This window comes from Eleutherodactylus coqui, chromosome 6 (genome assembly GCF_035609145.1).
Source record: "Eleutherodactylus coqui strain aEleCoq1 chromosome 6, aEleCoq1.hap1, whole genome shotgun sequence".
Taxonomy (NCBI): domain Eukaryota; kingdom Metazoa; phylum Chordata; class Amphibia; order Anura; family Eleutherodactylidae; genus Eleutherodactylus; species Eleutherodactylus coqui.
In genome coordinates, this window is record NC_089842.1 from 180,331,131 (window position 1) to 180,344,933 (window position 13,803).

General features: G+C 46.8%; 1 protein-coding gene across 3 annotated transcripts in view; it reads right to left on the reverse strand.

Annotated features, from left to right (window-relative positions):
* Nucleotides 1-8,040: 8,040 nt before the first annotated feature.
* RBM25 (RNA binding motif protein 25) overlaps nucleotides 8,041-13,803 on the reverse strand; it is a 35,146-nt gene continuing 29,383 nt past the window's right edge. For all 3 annotated transcript variants that reach the window (XM_066608366.1, XM_066608367.1, XM_066608365.1), the window contains exons 17-18: nucleotides 10,003-10,050; nucleotides 8,041-9,740 (exon numbers count right to left, since the gene is read on the reverse strand). In XM_066608366.1, the coding sequence (XP_066464463.1) occupies nucleotides 9,648-9,740; nucleotides 10,003-10,050 (141 nt within the window). In that variant the 3' untranslated portion in view covers nucleotides 8,041-9,647. The remainder of the gene's footprint in view (nucleotides 9,741-10,002; nucleotides 10,051-13,803) is intronic.

Genomic DNA, 13,803 nt, shown 5'->3' on the forward strand with positions numbered 1-13,803 from the left:
CTCGGGATTAGCCAGCCATGTGGATGAGATTTCTCAGAAATCTCGTCCACACGGGGGGGCTAATCCGCTGCGGTAAATCCGGTTGAAACCGCGGCTGCGGCTGCCGTGGTTTCAAAAGATGCAGCATGTCTATTTACTTTTTTTTTGTTTATTTACATCGCGGCCGCGCTCTTCTCTATGGGAGCCCGGCCGCAACGGAAAAGCAAGCGGCCGGGCCGCTTCAAAGCCGCCGCGGCTTAAACCGCGGCGGTTCTCCCGGTAGAAATCTTGCGGTTTTTGCTGCGGCCAAACCGCGAGATTTCCGATGGGAATCCGCCCTGTGTGAACCCAGCCTTAGGGTGGACACCCACTTGCACTTTTTTTCTTGCGCAAAAAAAACCACTGCGATATCGCAAATGCTTTCAATAGGGCCGGCAGCAGCAGGGCCAGCCTAATTCAAAGCATAGGGAGTATATCGTGGATTTCTTCCACAGCTGTGGCAGAAGTCCAGGATGCTATCCTATTGCTTTCAATGAGGTCGGCGCTGCTGCTGTCAACCCCATTGAAAGCAGTAATTTTTAGGCAACCACCGCAGCATGATTTTCGGGGAAGGGCTTGAAATATAAGCCCTTCCCTGAAAATCATCCTTAGCTGGTGAAAAAATGTTTTTAAATTCTTTACTCACCTCTCCACCGCCTCCTCTGGCTGGTTCCCCTGCACTGCTGTCCAGCACTTTCAGCAGACAGGGATTTAAAAATCCCCGCCTCCTGAAAGTGCTGTGCTGATTGGCTGAGCGCTCATCAATGATTAGCTAAGTGCTGCCTGTAATTGGCTGAGCGCTCAGCCAATCAGCACAGCCCTTTCAGGAGGCAGAGATTTTTAAATCCCCACCTGCTGAAAGTGCTGGACAGCAGTGCAGGGGAGCCAGCCAGAGGACACGCCTCAGTGGCGGAGAGGTTTTTTTTTTTCTTTCAACCAGCTAGGGATGATTTTCAGGGAAGGGCTTATATTTCAAGCCCTTCCCCGAAAATCATGCTGCAGGGGTTGCCTAAAAACTACTGCTTTCAATGGAGCTGCCAGCAGCAGCGCCGACCCCATTGAAAGCAATGGGATAGCATCCTGGACTTCTGCCACAGCTGTGGCAGAGGATTCCTTTATCCCGGGGTCCCTGCAGGGATGAAGGAAACTCCTGCCACAGCTGTCACAGCTCCCTATCTTTTCAATGGGACTAGTGCTGCTGTCGCTGACCCCATTGAAAACACTGAGCAATTTCGCTGATTTCTTTTCTGCAATGCGAAGCTCTACTGAAACATCGCAAATGAGTATGAAACCATTGAAAATCATTGTTTTCATAATCATCGCTGTTGCATCACAGGGAAAATAAAATAAAAATCGCAAGTGGGTGTCCACCCTAAGGTTCATTCTCCGTCATGTTGTAAGTGAAAGTATCTTTTGTACTGGACTAGCATGAAAGATTTTTGGAGAACCAAATACCATAACTTATTTTTTAATAATAATGGGCTATTGAGAGTGGAGCCAAGTAGTCCATTAAGTTATGCAAGTACTCCATCACTATGCATGACTGATGATTTGTACCAATTTAAATAATTCCATCAATAGCTTTCTGTTACTGTAAGCATTCCATGTGACAAAATTTCACCCAACATGTTTCCTTTATTAATCTGCTAATTACATGCAGATATCTGCTTGTAGAGTACTGACTGAGTTATGTGCATTTGGCCACTAGTATTGACAGATTGGTACCGCAGTGTCATGTTATGACATAGATGGGGGGGATGTTTTCTAATTTTTGCATTATGGTCTAAGACTAGATTGGTCATCATTAGAAATAACCTCTGATAATATCCGATAAAGTCCATAAAACAAGATTTGTGTAATAAATGGTGAAGGTTTTACATGTAATACTTTCTTAGATTTATATATGCTTCATATTGTACCTTCATTTTTACATTCTCAGTACATTATGTTACTAGATGCATGAGATACAGTTGGTCCAGAAAGTATTCATACTATTTGGTTTGACACTTGAAATTTAGCTCTCAAGGCTTCCTATTTCTCTCCATCATCTTTGAGAAGTTTTGAGAAGTTGTTAGATATGGGGTTACCACTGCGGGCGCCAGGGTCCGGAGTGCTCGTCTGGGTGCCGCGGGGGCCCAGTCTGGCAGTTCTGTCCGGGGTTCTCCCACTCTGGTGGTCGGCCACAGGGTGCTCGGGCTGGTGCCTGCCACCGTCGGGAGGCGGCTTTATGATCCCCTCCAGGTGTCATGTGAATTCGCCCCGCCCCTCTGGGTCGGGAGTTCTGTATATAGACCTGGCTGGCCCAAACACTGGTGCCAGTGTTTGGCTTGACTTGTCTGCCTACACCCGCAAAATCTGACCTGACCTTAGTGTGTTCTGACTTCTGCTTTTCCTTTAACTCTGCCTCTGTTTTGCCCTCCTCTACTCCACACGTGTCTTTTGGTTTGACCCGGCCTGTTTAACGACTACTCTCTGGCTTGCTTATTTGTGCTTCCAGTCAGCTACGCTGTGCTCACCGGCCTGCATCCCTGCCCTTCCTCCTGTGGGTCCCCGTCACTAGTGCAGCGCAGGAACCATTGCCCAGTTGTCGACCTTGGGCTCAGCCCAGGGGGGCAAGTAGGTAGGGAGACGCGAGAGGGCTGGCGTAGGGGTCCCCTGTCCATCTGCCCCTACCAGCCCTAACAGAAACATTGGCCATATTGCTGCTAGGCACCCGTTGCGACCTTACTGCTTAACCCCTGATATGGAGGCTGTTGCTGCGCTTGCCAATCAGGTGCAAGTCTTGACAGGTATTATGCAAGACCTGTCCACTCGGCTCCAGCAACAGGAGCAGACCGCTACTAGTACTCCGGTCACAACTGCTGCTCTCCTGGGGTCGGGGGTAGAGCCTAAGATCGCGCTACATTACGTTTTTTTTCTGGTGACCGTAGGACGTTTTTCTCTTTCCGGGAGGCGTGCAGGTTGTATTTTGATTTACATCCCCACTCGTCGGGTTCTGAATACCAGAGGGTGGGCATTGTCATTTCACGTTTGAGGGGCGACTTGGTGTTCTCGCTACCTCCCGAATCACGGTCCCCCCAATCGGCAGACTGAACTGCCCGTGAACCGGTCCGAGAATCCGGCCAGGACCTCAGCTACCCACAAAGTCGAGTCAATGAAAGTGGGCACTTTGTCCCCATGGGAAAGCAAGGAATTCCGGGTCAAGAACCGATTATGCCTGTATTTCGGAGGTCCAGGTCATCGGGACGCCAACTGCCTCAAGAAACAGCTGCCGGGGAGGGGGGCCTTCCGCTCCTAGGCGATGTCCGGAGGGATCGCCTAGATGTTCAGGTACTTCCGGAATGTTCCAAATTGTTTGTGCCGTTCTCTATCTCTTATAATGCCCATCAGCATGCAGGTCGGGCTTTCATTGATTCAGGGGCTGCCGCGGACTTCATTAATTTTGAATTTGTTAAATCTATGTCTGCATATCTTTTACCAGTGAATCCTTCCATTCGGGTCTCAGCTATTGATTCTAGTTCGTTGTCTGCGGGCTTAATCTTGAATTAGTTTTTTCTGTAGGGGCGCTTCATTCGGAGGTGTGTTCTTTTCTGGTGATGGAGAGCCTATCAGTTGATTTAATCCTTGAGTTACCCTGGCTCTGGCTTCACAATTCCCTGATTAGTCCACCTCTGAATTAGTGCAACGGGGGCCAGGTTGCAGAGACCATTTGGCCTCTGTCCAGGCGCATTCCGCTGAGTGTAAGGTAAAGGGGTTATCTCTGTATATTGAAGATTTTTCTGATGTGTTCTCGAAACAACTGAGACATTACCTCCGCACCATGAATGGGATTGCAAGATCGATCTCATTCCCGGGAGCAAGATCACCAAGGGGGGCGGAATATATAATTTAACAGTCCCTGAACGCGAGGCGATGAATGAGTATATTACGGAAAGTCTCGCCAAGGGACATATACATTCCTCCAAATCACCCGCAGGGGGCAGGGTTATTTTTTGTGAAGAAGGATGGTGGCCTTCGGCCCGGTGTTGATTATAGAGCCTTGAACAGGATAACCATCAAGAATCAGTACTCGTTACCTCTGATTCCTGACCTCCTCAACCAGGTTGTAGGAGGCCATTGGTTCGCCAAGCTCAATCTTTGGGGAGCTTATAATCTCATCCGTATCAGAGAAGGAGACGAATGGAAAAGTGTTTAATACTCCTTTGGGGCATTTTGAATGTCTAGTTATGCCATTCGGGTTATGCAACACGAGAGCTATTTTTTAGGCTTTATGAACACCATTTTTCATGACATTTTGGGCACGTTCATGGTTGTATATTTGGATGACATTCTGATATTCTCTTCTGATTGGGAAAGCGATGTCAGGCATTTACAGACCGTTCTTTCCCACCATCTGTATGCCAAGTTGGAGAAATACCTTTTCGGGGTACAGGAGATTGCTTTTCTTGGTTATGTAATTTCTCCATCAGCCATCCGGATGGACTCGGGCAAGGTCAAGGCTGTCACTGAATGGGTGCGACCTGCCAACTTAAAAGGCGTTACAATGCTTTTTGGGGTTTGCAAACTTTTATCGGAAATTAAGAACTTTTCGGTGGTGGCCAAGTCCTTGACTGATCTGATCAAGAAGGGGGCTAGGGTTGATTCCTGGTCACAGGAGGCTGTGAAGGAATTTACACTTCTCTAGAGGGCTTTTTCCACAGCACCGGTTTTGGCCCAGCCCAATCTAGATCGCCCATTCATCACTGAAGTGAATGCCTCTGAGCATGGTGTGGGGGCAGTCCTCTCTCAGGAATCTCTAGGCCGACTGGGCCTCCAACCCTGTGCGTTCTTTGCCAGGAAGTTTAATCAGGCAGAACGCAACTATGATATTGGCAACAGGGAACTATTGGCCATAAAATGGGCCTCTCATGAATATAGAGGGCCCTCGTCATACAATTACGGTCCTCGCGGACCATAAGAATTTGGTTTATCTAGAGTCCGCCAAGCACTCGAACGCTCGTCAGGCAAGATGGGCATTGTTTTTTTTCGCGCTTCAATTTTGTAGTCACATATGTGCCTGGGTCCAAGAATGTCAAAGCTGATGCTTTGTCACGTAGTTTCAGGGTACCCGATGTAGAGGAGCCTCAGCTGGAGAGTATTCTGGGCCAGGGCGTAGTGATAGCCGCCCTTACGCGCGATGCCGCTGCCGTAATCCTGGCAGCTCAGCAATCCGCTCCTGAGGGGAGGTTATTTGTTCCCCATGCCTTGCACCTCCTCATATTGAAGGAGGTTCATTCGTTGGTCTTAGCAGGTCATCCAGGAGTCTGAGGCACCCTGGAGCTGTGTGGTCGTTTGTATTGGTCGCCACAAATGTCTCGGGACGTCAGGGAATTTGTCAAGTCGTGCCCTAGTTGTGCCCGAGGGAAGAGTGTACAGAGACGGCCAGAAGGTCTGCTTCATCCTCTTCCCGTACTAGAGAGGCCATGGACCCATCTGTCAATGGATTTTATTACCGACTAACCCGCGTCCCAGGGGTGCTCGTTGACAGATTCTCCAACATAGCGCGTTTTACTGCTCTTAAAAAGCTTCCGTCTGCTCCTGATTTAGTGACCATATTTATCAAGGAGGTTGTGCGCCTACATAGGGTCCCCAAGGATACGGTTGCCGACTGGGAAGTCCAATTTGTTGCCTGGTTTTGGAGGGCTTTTTGTAAGAGTATCGGTTTCGGGTTGTCGTTTTCTTCTGCGTTCCACCCAGAGTCGAATGGACAGACGGAACGTATGAACCAGGAACTCGTTCAGTACCTCAGAATGTACGTTAGTGATTGTCAGTCTCTGGGTCAACTATTTAGCGTTGGCTGAATTTGCCATCAATAACCATACACATTCGGCATCTGGCGTGCTTCCTTTCTTTTGTAATTTTGGTTTTAATCCCAGTTTTGCGGTGTCTTTCCTCTCCTCTAACAATCCTTCTGCAGACGCTTGGGTTCAGGACCTCTGGAAGGTGTGGGAGAAGGTGCGTGGCAACTTGGAGCAGTTTAGGGCTGCAATGCTAAGGAGTAGAGGTACGCATACTATTTCTCAACCCTTTTCTGTGGGCCAGCTGGTATACTTGTCCTACAAGAATCTGAAGCTAAAAGCGCCTTCTTTGAAGCTGCTTCCCCAATTTGTGGGCCTTTTTCCAATCACCAGATTAAGCCTATGGCATACGAGCTAGCACTGCCAGACTCGCGGAGAATCCATAGTGTTTTCAATATGTCGCTCCTTAAGTGGTACGTCCCTCCAGTGGTGCCCGCCAGCGACCCTAACTCAGGGAGAGATGGAGTATGAGGTGGATAAGGTTCTGGACTCTAGGAGAGTATGGCGTTCTCTCCAGAACCTCATTTCGTGGAAGGGGTTTAGTTCAGAGGAGTGGTCGTGGGTGGCTGCTAGAGATGTTTTCACCCCACGTTTGGTCCGCTATTTCCGTAGGACTCATCCCCTTAAGCCCGCTCCCGGTCTTGAGGGTCCAGAGGGCCCCCCCCCCCCCCCGTAAGAGAGGAGGTACTGTTAGATATGGGGTTACCACTGGGGGTGCCAGGGACCGGGTGCCCGGTCTGGCAGTTCTGTCCGGGGTTCCCCCACTCTGGTGGTCGCGCGGTGCTCAGGCTGGTGCATGCCACCGTCGGGAGATTGCTTTATGATCTCCTCCGGGTGTCATGCGACTATGCCCCACCCCTCTGGGTCAGGAGTTCTGTATATAGACCTGGCTGGCCCAAACACTGCTGCCACTGTTTGGTTTGACTTGTCTGCCTACACCCGCAAAATTTGACCTGCCCTTAGTGTGTTCTGACTTCTGCTTTTCCTTTGACTCTGCCTCTGTTTTGCCCTCCTGTACTCCGCACGTGTCTTTCGGTTTGACCCGGCCTGTTTAACGACTACTCTCTGGTTTGCTTATTCGTGCTACCAATCAGCTACGCTGTGCTCACCGGCCTGTATCTCTGTCGCTCCTCCTGTGGGTCCCTGTCACTTTTGCAGTGCAGGGACCATCGCCCAGTTGTTGCCCTGGGGGGCAAGTAGGTAGGGACAAGGGAGAGGGCTGGCGTAGGGGTCCCATGTCCACCTGCCCCTACCAGTCCTATCAGAAATTTCGTCACAGGTATGAACCAGGAAGGCATTTAAGTACTTAAGGGACAAATTTCCTAGATTGAGTGATGCAAAGGTTAGGGAAAGTATTTTTGTTAGGCCACAGATTCGACAACTTGTAAAGGATCCTGCGTTGATCAAGTTTTGGAGGGAAAAGAAAAGGAAGCATGGCAAGCCTTAAAGGGAGTTCATCGATTCTTAGCAACAAAAGAGATAACTACACTCAGTTGGTGACAGTACTTCTGGAAAAATACCATCAACTCGGATGCAACATGTCCCTTAAAATCCATTTTCTCCACTTCCACATAGACTTTTGCCTCCTAGTTGTGCAGCTGTCAGTGATGAACACGGAGAAAGAGTCCACCAGGATATTTCTGCAATGGAACAAAGATATCAGGGCCGTTGGAATTAAGCAATGCTTGCTGATTACTGCTGGTCTGTGTGTAGGGATGTTTCCGAACTCACTTACAAGAGGCAAGCCAAAAGAAAACGATCTCATGAAGTCACCACATGATTCTCTTCACACCGAACCAGCTGCCAGGAATTCTTCCATCAATTTAGAACTCTTAGAATGTAACTCATTTAAAAAAAATTTCAAATGCACTTTCAATGTTGTTAACATATGTAATTAAAATGTATCATTTACTCTTAGTCCGTTAAAATAACATACTTCCAGCTATTGTATATCACAGAAACTAGAGCTAATAAAAAAAATGTCTGTCATTTGTTTTTCTCACCCTAAATTAGTAAGATTTGACTCATGAAGTTAAGGAAACCTTCCATAATATTTTTTGTTGGCCCGTGTATTCCTTGTGCAGATCCAGTTGGTGTGTAGGGAGTCTGTCAGGCAATACTCTCTAAGAAAGGTTTGCAAGCAGTACACTAAAATGGAAACCTATAAAGACTCTTAGGCCACATATCAAATATATACATTTTAATGTTTGAAATATTTACAGAATAAGCCTTTAATGTGGCTTGACAGTTTCCAAATGCAAGTTGTCTGGCCATCAGATCACAGCTTCCACATTTTAGACAAACCAATGTTTTAAATACAATGACTGATATTGCAGCAGTTTTACAAAAACAGCAGTTCAATTGTTAATCAGTCCCAATACAAAAGAAATATTGGTCAGCTGTACATTACAACTACATAGAATATAGCGAGATCTAGCAACCCATAACTCATCTCTGAATTGGGATGACAGTGTTTAACCCTAGCACATGCTGATGAACTTAAGCAGATAATTAACTGCACGATAGACATTCCCTAAAAGGCATTGTACTGCAACAAGAGAATGTCCCTTGACTTTACAACTTGCAATTTAATAGACACTGTGATCTCTGCCTTTAAACAATTGTGGATGAATCAAGTGGCTGCAATCGAACAGGTTCCCCAACACCTAACACTCATCATCTTCCTTTCAAGGGTCGATACAGATAAGCACATTTTTAATTTATCGGTCTGCAATTATTGCCAAATAACACACAATGGAAATCTGTGACTGTATGGATCTGAGGTTTAAAAAAGGACAAAAAACAAAATAAGATTTTCTTGACAACAACCTTTTTAGTCTAGTACTGGTAAATACAAAGCATTAAAAAGGGAATAAAAATTTAAATCAAGAAATGTTCCTGTAAGACGATACGTTGCAGCCCTTTTCACAAAGGCACTACAACTGAAGAGCTGTTCATGAGAAGCAAGACTCCATTGAACACAGTAGTTTTTGTGCAGCTTTGAGCATTTTTTCCTGTAAGCTGAATGCACAACCGCGTAAGAAAAAAGAAACCCACAAAACTGCACCAAAACACCATGTGTGAGCAAGACCTTAGGGATATGGCTTAAAATGCTCAGAATGTAGTTGATACACTTTACTGATTGGGAACGGGGCATAAAAAGTGATATGTAACAGAAAATGGGGTGAGAAGAACGCGGTCTAATATTGAAACAACAGGGATATAAAGCCTCAGTGGCAGGTTGCTGTGTGCGTATCCCATAGCCATGGAGAACTGGGAGCTCACGTAAAGCAGACCTTCCTCTCTGCAATGTAATACAAAGTTAAAGCAAACCCGTCTTCAAATCCTAAGTGTCACAAGTGAATCAAAAGTCTTTTCTTGGTAGGTACAACAGGCATGGAACATGAGTGCAAACAGGTTGCAAAAAATGTAAATTTTAATATGTACAGCACAGACTTCAAGAACACCAAGAGATACCATTGTACAGTAGCTGCAGTTTTTAAACCGTATCCGTTGCCACATTGGTTTACTTGTGTGACTAAATGCTGTGATGATCTCTAAGAGTTCAATAGCTGAAAAGTTACTATTAATGGGGGGAAAAATAAAATAAAATCACATTGCCTACACAAAAGTCCAGATCTTCCATGTTTCTGAGGGCTGTGGAATTATGGAAAACTTTGCAGGAATCTGGGGCTGCAACATTCTGTTCCTTAACTCTTTAGTGGCCCTACTGACAGCAAAGATGTAATGGCGCCATATGGATTTTTTTTTTCTTAATTAGGCCAATGTGCTTTATTTCACAAGACCAATTTTCTTTGCTTCGGTTTCATATATTAGTAGCCTCCACATTTTTACTATGAATACTTCTGCTTCTTCGTCCAGCACCTGTGGGACAGAAAAAAGGACTTATGTCAAACTTAAAAAAAATTAACATATAGCATATTTGGATTTTAGCATTTTTGTGAAGTCTGCCAGAAAGGGTCATTCCAAAAACACAAGGCTATAAATTGGCTTCTGTATTTCTCTACCACTGTGGCCACTTATTTCTAATGTCATTCCAGTGACATGCTATAACAAATACTGTAATAGCCCTGCAAAAATGATTGGATTGCACATTTGCTTGGGGTCGGGGCAAGATAAAACTCACCATGGCAACATCATCTAAAATGCTTTGAGGTGAACTGTGAGCCATTACCTAGCATTGGGAAGGAAAAAAAAAGACATTAGTTATTTGAGGTATATTATTAACTCACCCATTTAACTTGTCCCATTTAAATGTTGGTTTAACCCTTTAGGTACGAACACAGACTGCAAGGTTTTGCTGCGTTTCGGCACCAAAATCCATATGTGATTTAAGCAGATTTACAGCAGAATCCACCAGGGATTTTCACCTTGCTCACTGAATAGGGTCAAGTCCACATCACAAGCTGATATGCTGCACATTTTCTAAGCAGTGTGTGGTTGAGATTGGGTAACATCTCACACAATTTGCAGATACGGTTATAAGCGGTATCTGTGGTGGGTGCATTGTGGACATAGTCCAAGCTAAATTTGTGTGTGTGTGTGTGTTCTTATGAAAAAAATCGCAGTACATACTACTATAAGTAGATCCCTAAATACCTATAGTCAAACTGTTCATTTAATCTAAGGAGCAATCAGTGGAGAATGAAGATGGCCAGCATCAGATAAACACTTACTCCTGAAGGAGGATGGGTTGCATCAAGACAGAGAGCTGAAAACCTGTAAGCAGTCCTCCCGGCTCTGCCGGTTACTAAATCATTCCCTGTACAAACCAGCATGACGGAGAACAACATCTTAGCTGTGTGAACCTGTGAGGAATGGAGCTTCCACACTCACAGGTGAAGGGGCAGGGAGCACAGATGAGATGCAGGCTGTTGTGGGGCATGCGGTCCTCTAAGACTGCACAGGAACAGCATCACTGGCATGTGCTGTTAGAAGTGAGCATCCTCCAAAACAGCCTGTGCCTCCATCAGTACTCCTGCACCCCTTCAAGGCTCCAACTTCAATGAAGACCGTGCTCAATAATATTCACTACTACTTTATAGGACATGATATGATTGGCCAATCAGCTGTTAGCGATGTACAAAAAAAGGCTGCATTAAGCAAAACGTTCTCCAACTCGCTACATTCCAACCTCCATGTTATAGTTAAAGGGCTTTCTGTCATTTAAAAAATCAAACAAAAACAACAACACAGTACTTTCCCATTGCTCCCCAAGCACTCAACTTACTGCACCTTCTCCCCACCGATCTTCTCTCGTCTCCTGCAGTACCCCTGGGTCACCTAACCTCCAGCCGGGCGATTCTTCATCTTCCGATGAAGCGTCCATTGTGACGTAGTGTTCACTGCTTATCAGGAAGCGCCGGATGCCACGTCAGGCTAATGCAAAGACTGCGCATGCGCTCTGTGAACATTTCTTATACTATCGCCACGAGACAGCTCGCATTCGCAGTCTCGGCAATAGCCAAGTATGGGATCCGGTGCTTCCCGATAGACACGGAGCTGCCGGAAGAAGAAAGCCGCAACATAACAGAAGAAGAATCTAATGGCTTGCGGTGAGGTGACCCGGAGACTGTAGGAGCAAGGAGATGATCGGTGAGGAGAAGATCAGCGAGTAGAAGATTCGGTAAGTAGACTGCCTGGGCAGGAATAAGTAAGATTATTTTTAAATGACAGAACCCCTTTAAATCTCAGGACGCTGCTGATGCACAGGAGTCCTCAGCGTGAGGTCCAATGTAGCCAAATGAAGGTAAAACTCCAGCACTCCAACATATTGTACTTATTCAAAACGGTTTATTGCACTCTGCAGCCCCAGAATGTAAAAGACAGCTTCTGAGTGCAAGGACTGAAAACTGCCCACAAAAGTCTAACCAGACAGAATTCCGGGTCGCAAGATAAGCTGGCTATACATAATTAAATAAATAAAATACATCTTGGTATTTGTATAGCACCAACATATTCCGCAGCGCTTTCAGATAATTATTACTAATTACCCCCCACCAAGCTGGGTTCTCATTTTACCGACCTGGGAAGGATGGAAGGCTGAGTCAACCTTGAGCCGGCTGCCTGAATCACACGGGGATTGAACTTGCAACCTCCAGGTCATGGGCGAGAGCTTACACTCTGCACCACACGAGGATAGATAAATGTTGGAAAATCTGTGCATCCTATAAAGCAAGTGCATCCTGAAATCTGATCTCACCGGCAGCTAAAACGGATTGTAAATCCTTCTCACTGAGAGGCCGGCTGTTTGCATACAAAGCAGGAGAGCAGAGCAGCCCGCCCAACAGCTGATTGCTGGGGGAGCAGCAGGGAGCTGTTCAGGCTCCTGCTATGGAGCCCAGTGTCTGATAAACATTACAGGTCCGCTCCATAGCAGCTCCTGTACAGCTGATTAATGAGAGGGGACTGCTGCTCCCCCTCATCAGTCAGCTGTAGGTGGATCATGCCTGGGTCTATATAGAATATGACATCTTTGTCCATAGTTGCACCCCTTAGGCGGGTATTTTCGGGTTCATTGCTGCTGCTAGGATGGGACACTTAATATTCCCACGCTTGCTGAGCTGGTGGAGAAAATGACACCTGGGGCGTGATGCAAATTAAAGAACCCTGTGCACCCCACAGCATGCCCTGCCTGATCAGAGGAGGGAGAGAAAGCAAAACAGCAAGAGGAAGCCAGGGAGATAGGACACTATGAAATCTGAGCAAATGGACAACATTTATCTGCCGGCTATATAGCAGAAGGGGGAGGTAAGGTGGGGTGACGGAAGGAGCTGCCTGTATGGTGTATACATTGGTGCCTAGTTGTGTACAAACATATACACCATACCTCACCATAATGTGACATGCCATGCAGGATCCTGCAAAGTTGAGTGACAACTTATGGATTCATTATTACATTGCCACTCAGCTCTTCCAGGATACTGAATGCCAACTGCAGAGTTATACAAGCATTTACATCACATACATCGCTATAACTAGTCAGACATGGCATTTAAGGCTCCTGGAAAGCTGGGTGATAAGTAATAAGAACCCCATTACATTTACACTCAGCTTTCCTGGATCCTGAATGGCGGGTTGACAAGTGGTATATACTTAATTCCAAGGCGGTACTGCTGCTCTGTATTCCTCCTGTAATACCTCCCCCACTGCCTGGTCTGGGGGAGTTCAAAATATTTTCTTCCAATTTTCCACCTCTAAAACCTGGGTGCATCTCATCATCGTGTGCGTCTTCTAGAGCGTAAAATACGGTATATTGGGACAGCACAACAGTGCGCCCGATTTCCCAAGGAGAAGAGCACATTGAAATATACATGCATGTCTGGTTGACATAGGCATTATTGTATCTTGACGCCACCGGAAGTAGTGGTGGAGTCAAGATACAGGGGATTAGACAGTGCGGTGACGCCCCCTTTTTCTGATTGGCTGCACGGCATTCTCCCTTTGCTTGGGTTCACAGGTCCTGCCTCTGGCCCCGCTGTGACTGTAGCCGGCGTGCCAGCAGCGCTAAAGCTGATGCCCTCCACTGCCTTGTAGGGAGGCCGTTGTGACTCTCCCTGCTGCCCCTTCCTCGCCCTTACAGCTCCTGCTGGTGGCCGCGCTGCTGACAGCTCCTGCTCCTACCGCCGATGTCACCTGTGCTTGCTACTAGGGGGGCCGCTGTCCCTCTCCCTGCCGCCCCTTCCATGTCCTTACAGCTGCAGCTGGTGGTCGCGCTGCTGACCGCTCCTGCTCCTGGCCCCGCTGTAACTGTAGCCACCGGCGCCCTCCCAGCAGCGCTGAAGTTCAGTGCCTACAGTCACACAAGGACAAGAAGCAGGACCTGTGAGCACGAAGAAGGGATGAATGCTGTGCAGCCAATTACAAAAAATGGGGAGTCATCACCCTGTCAAACCCTCTGTATCTTGACGCTACCTCTACTTCCGGT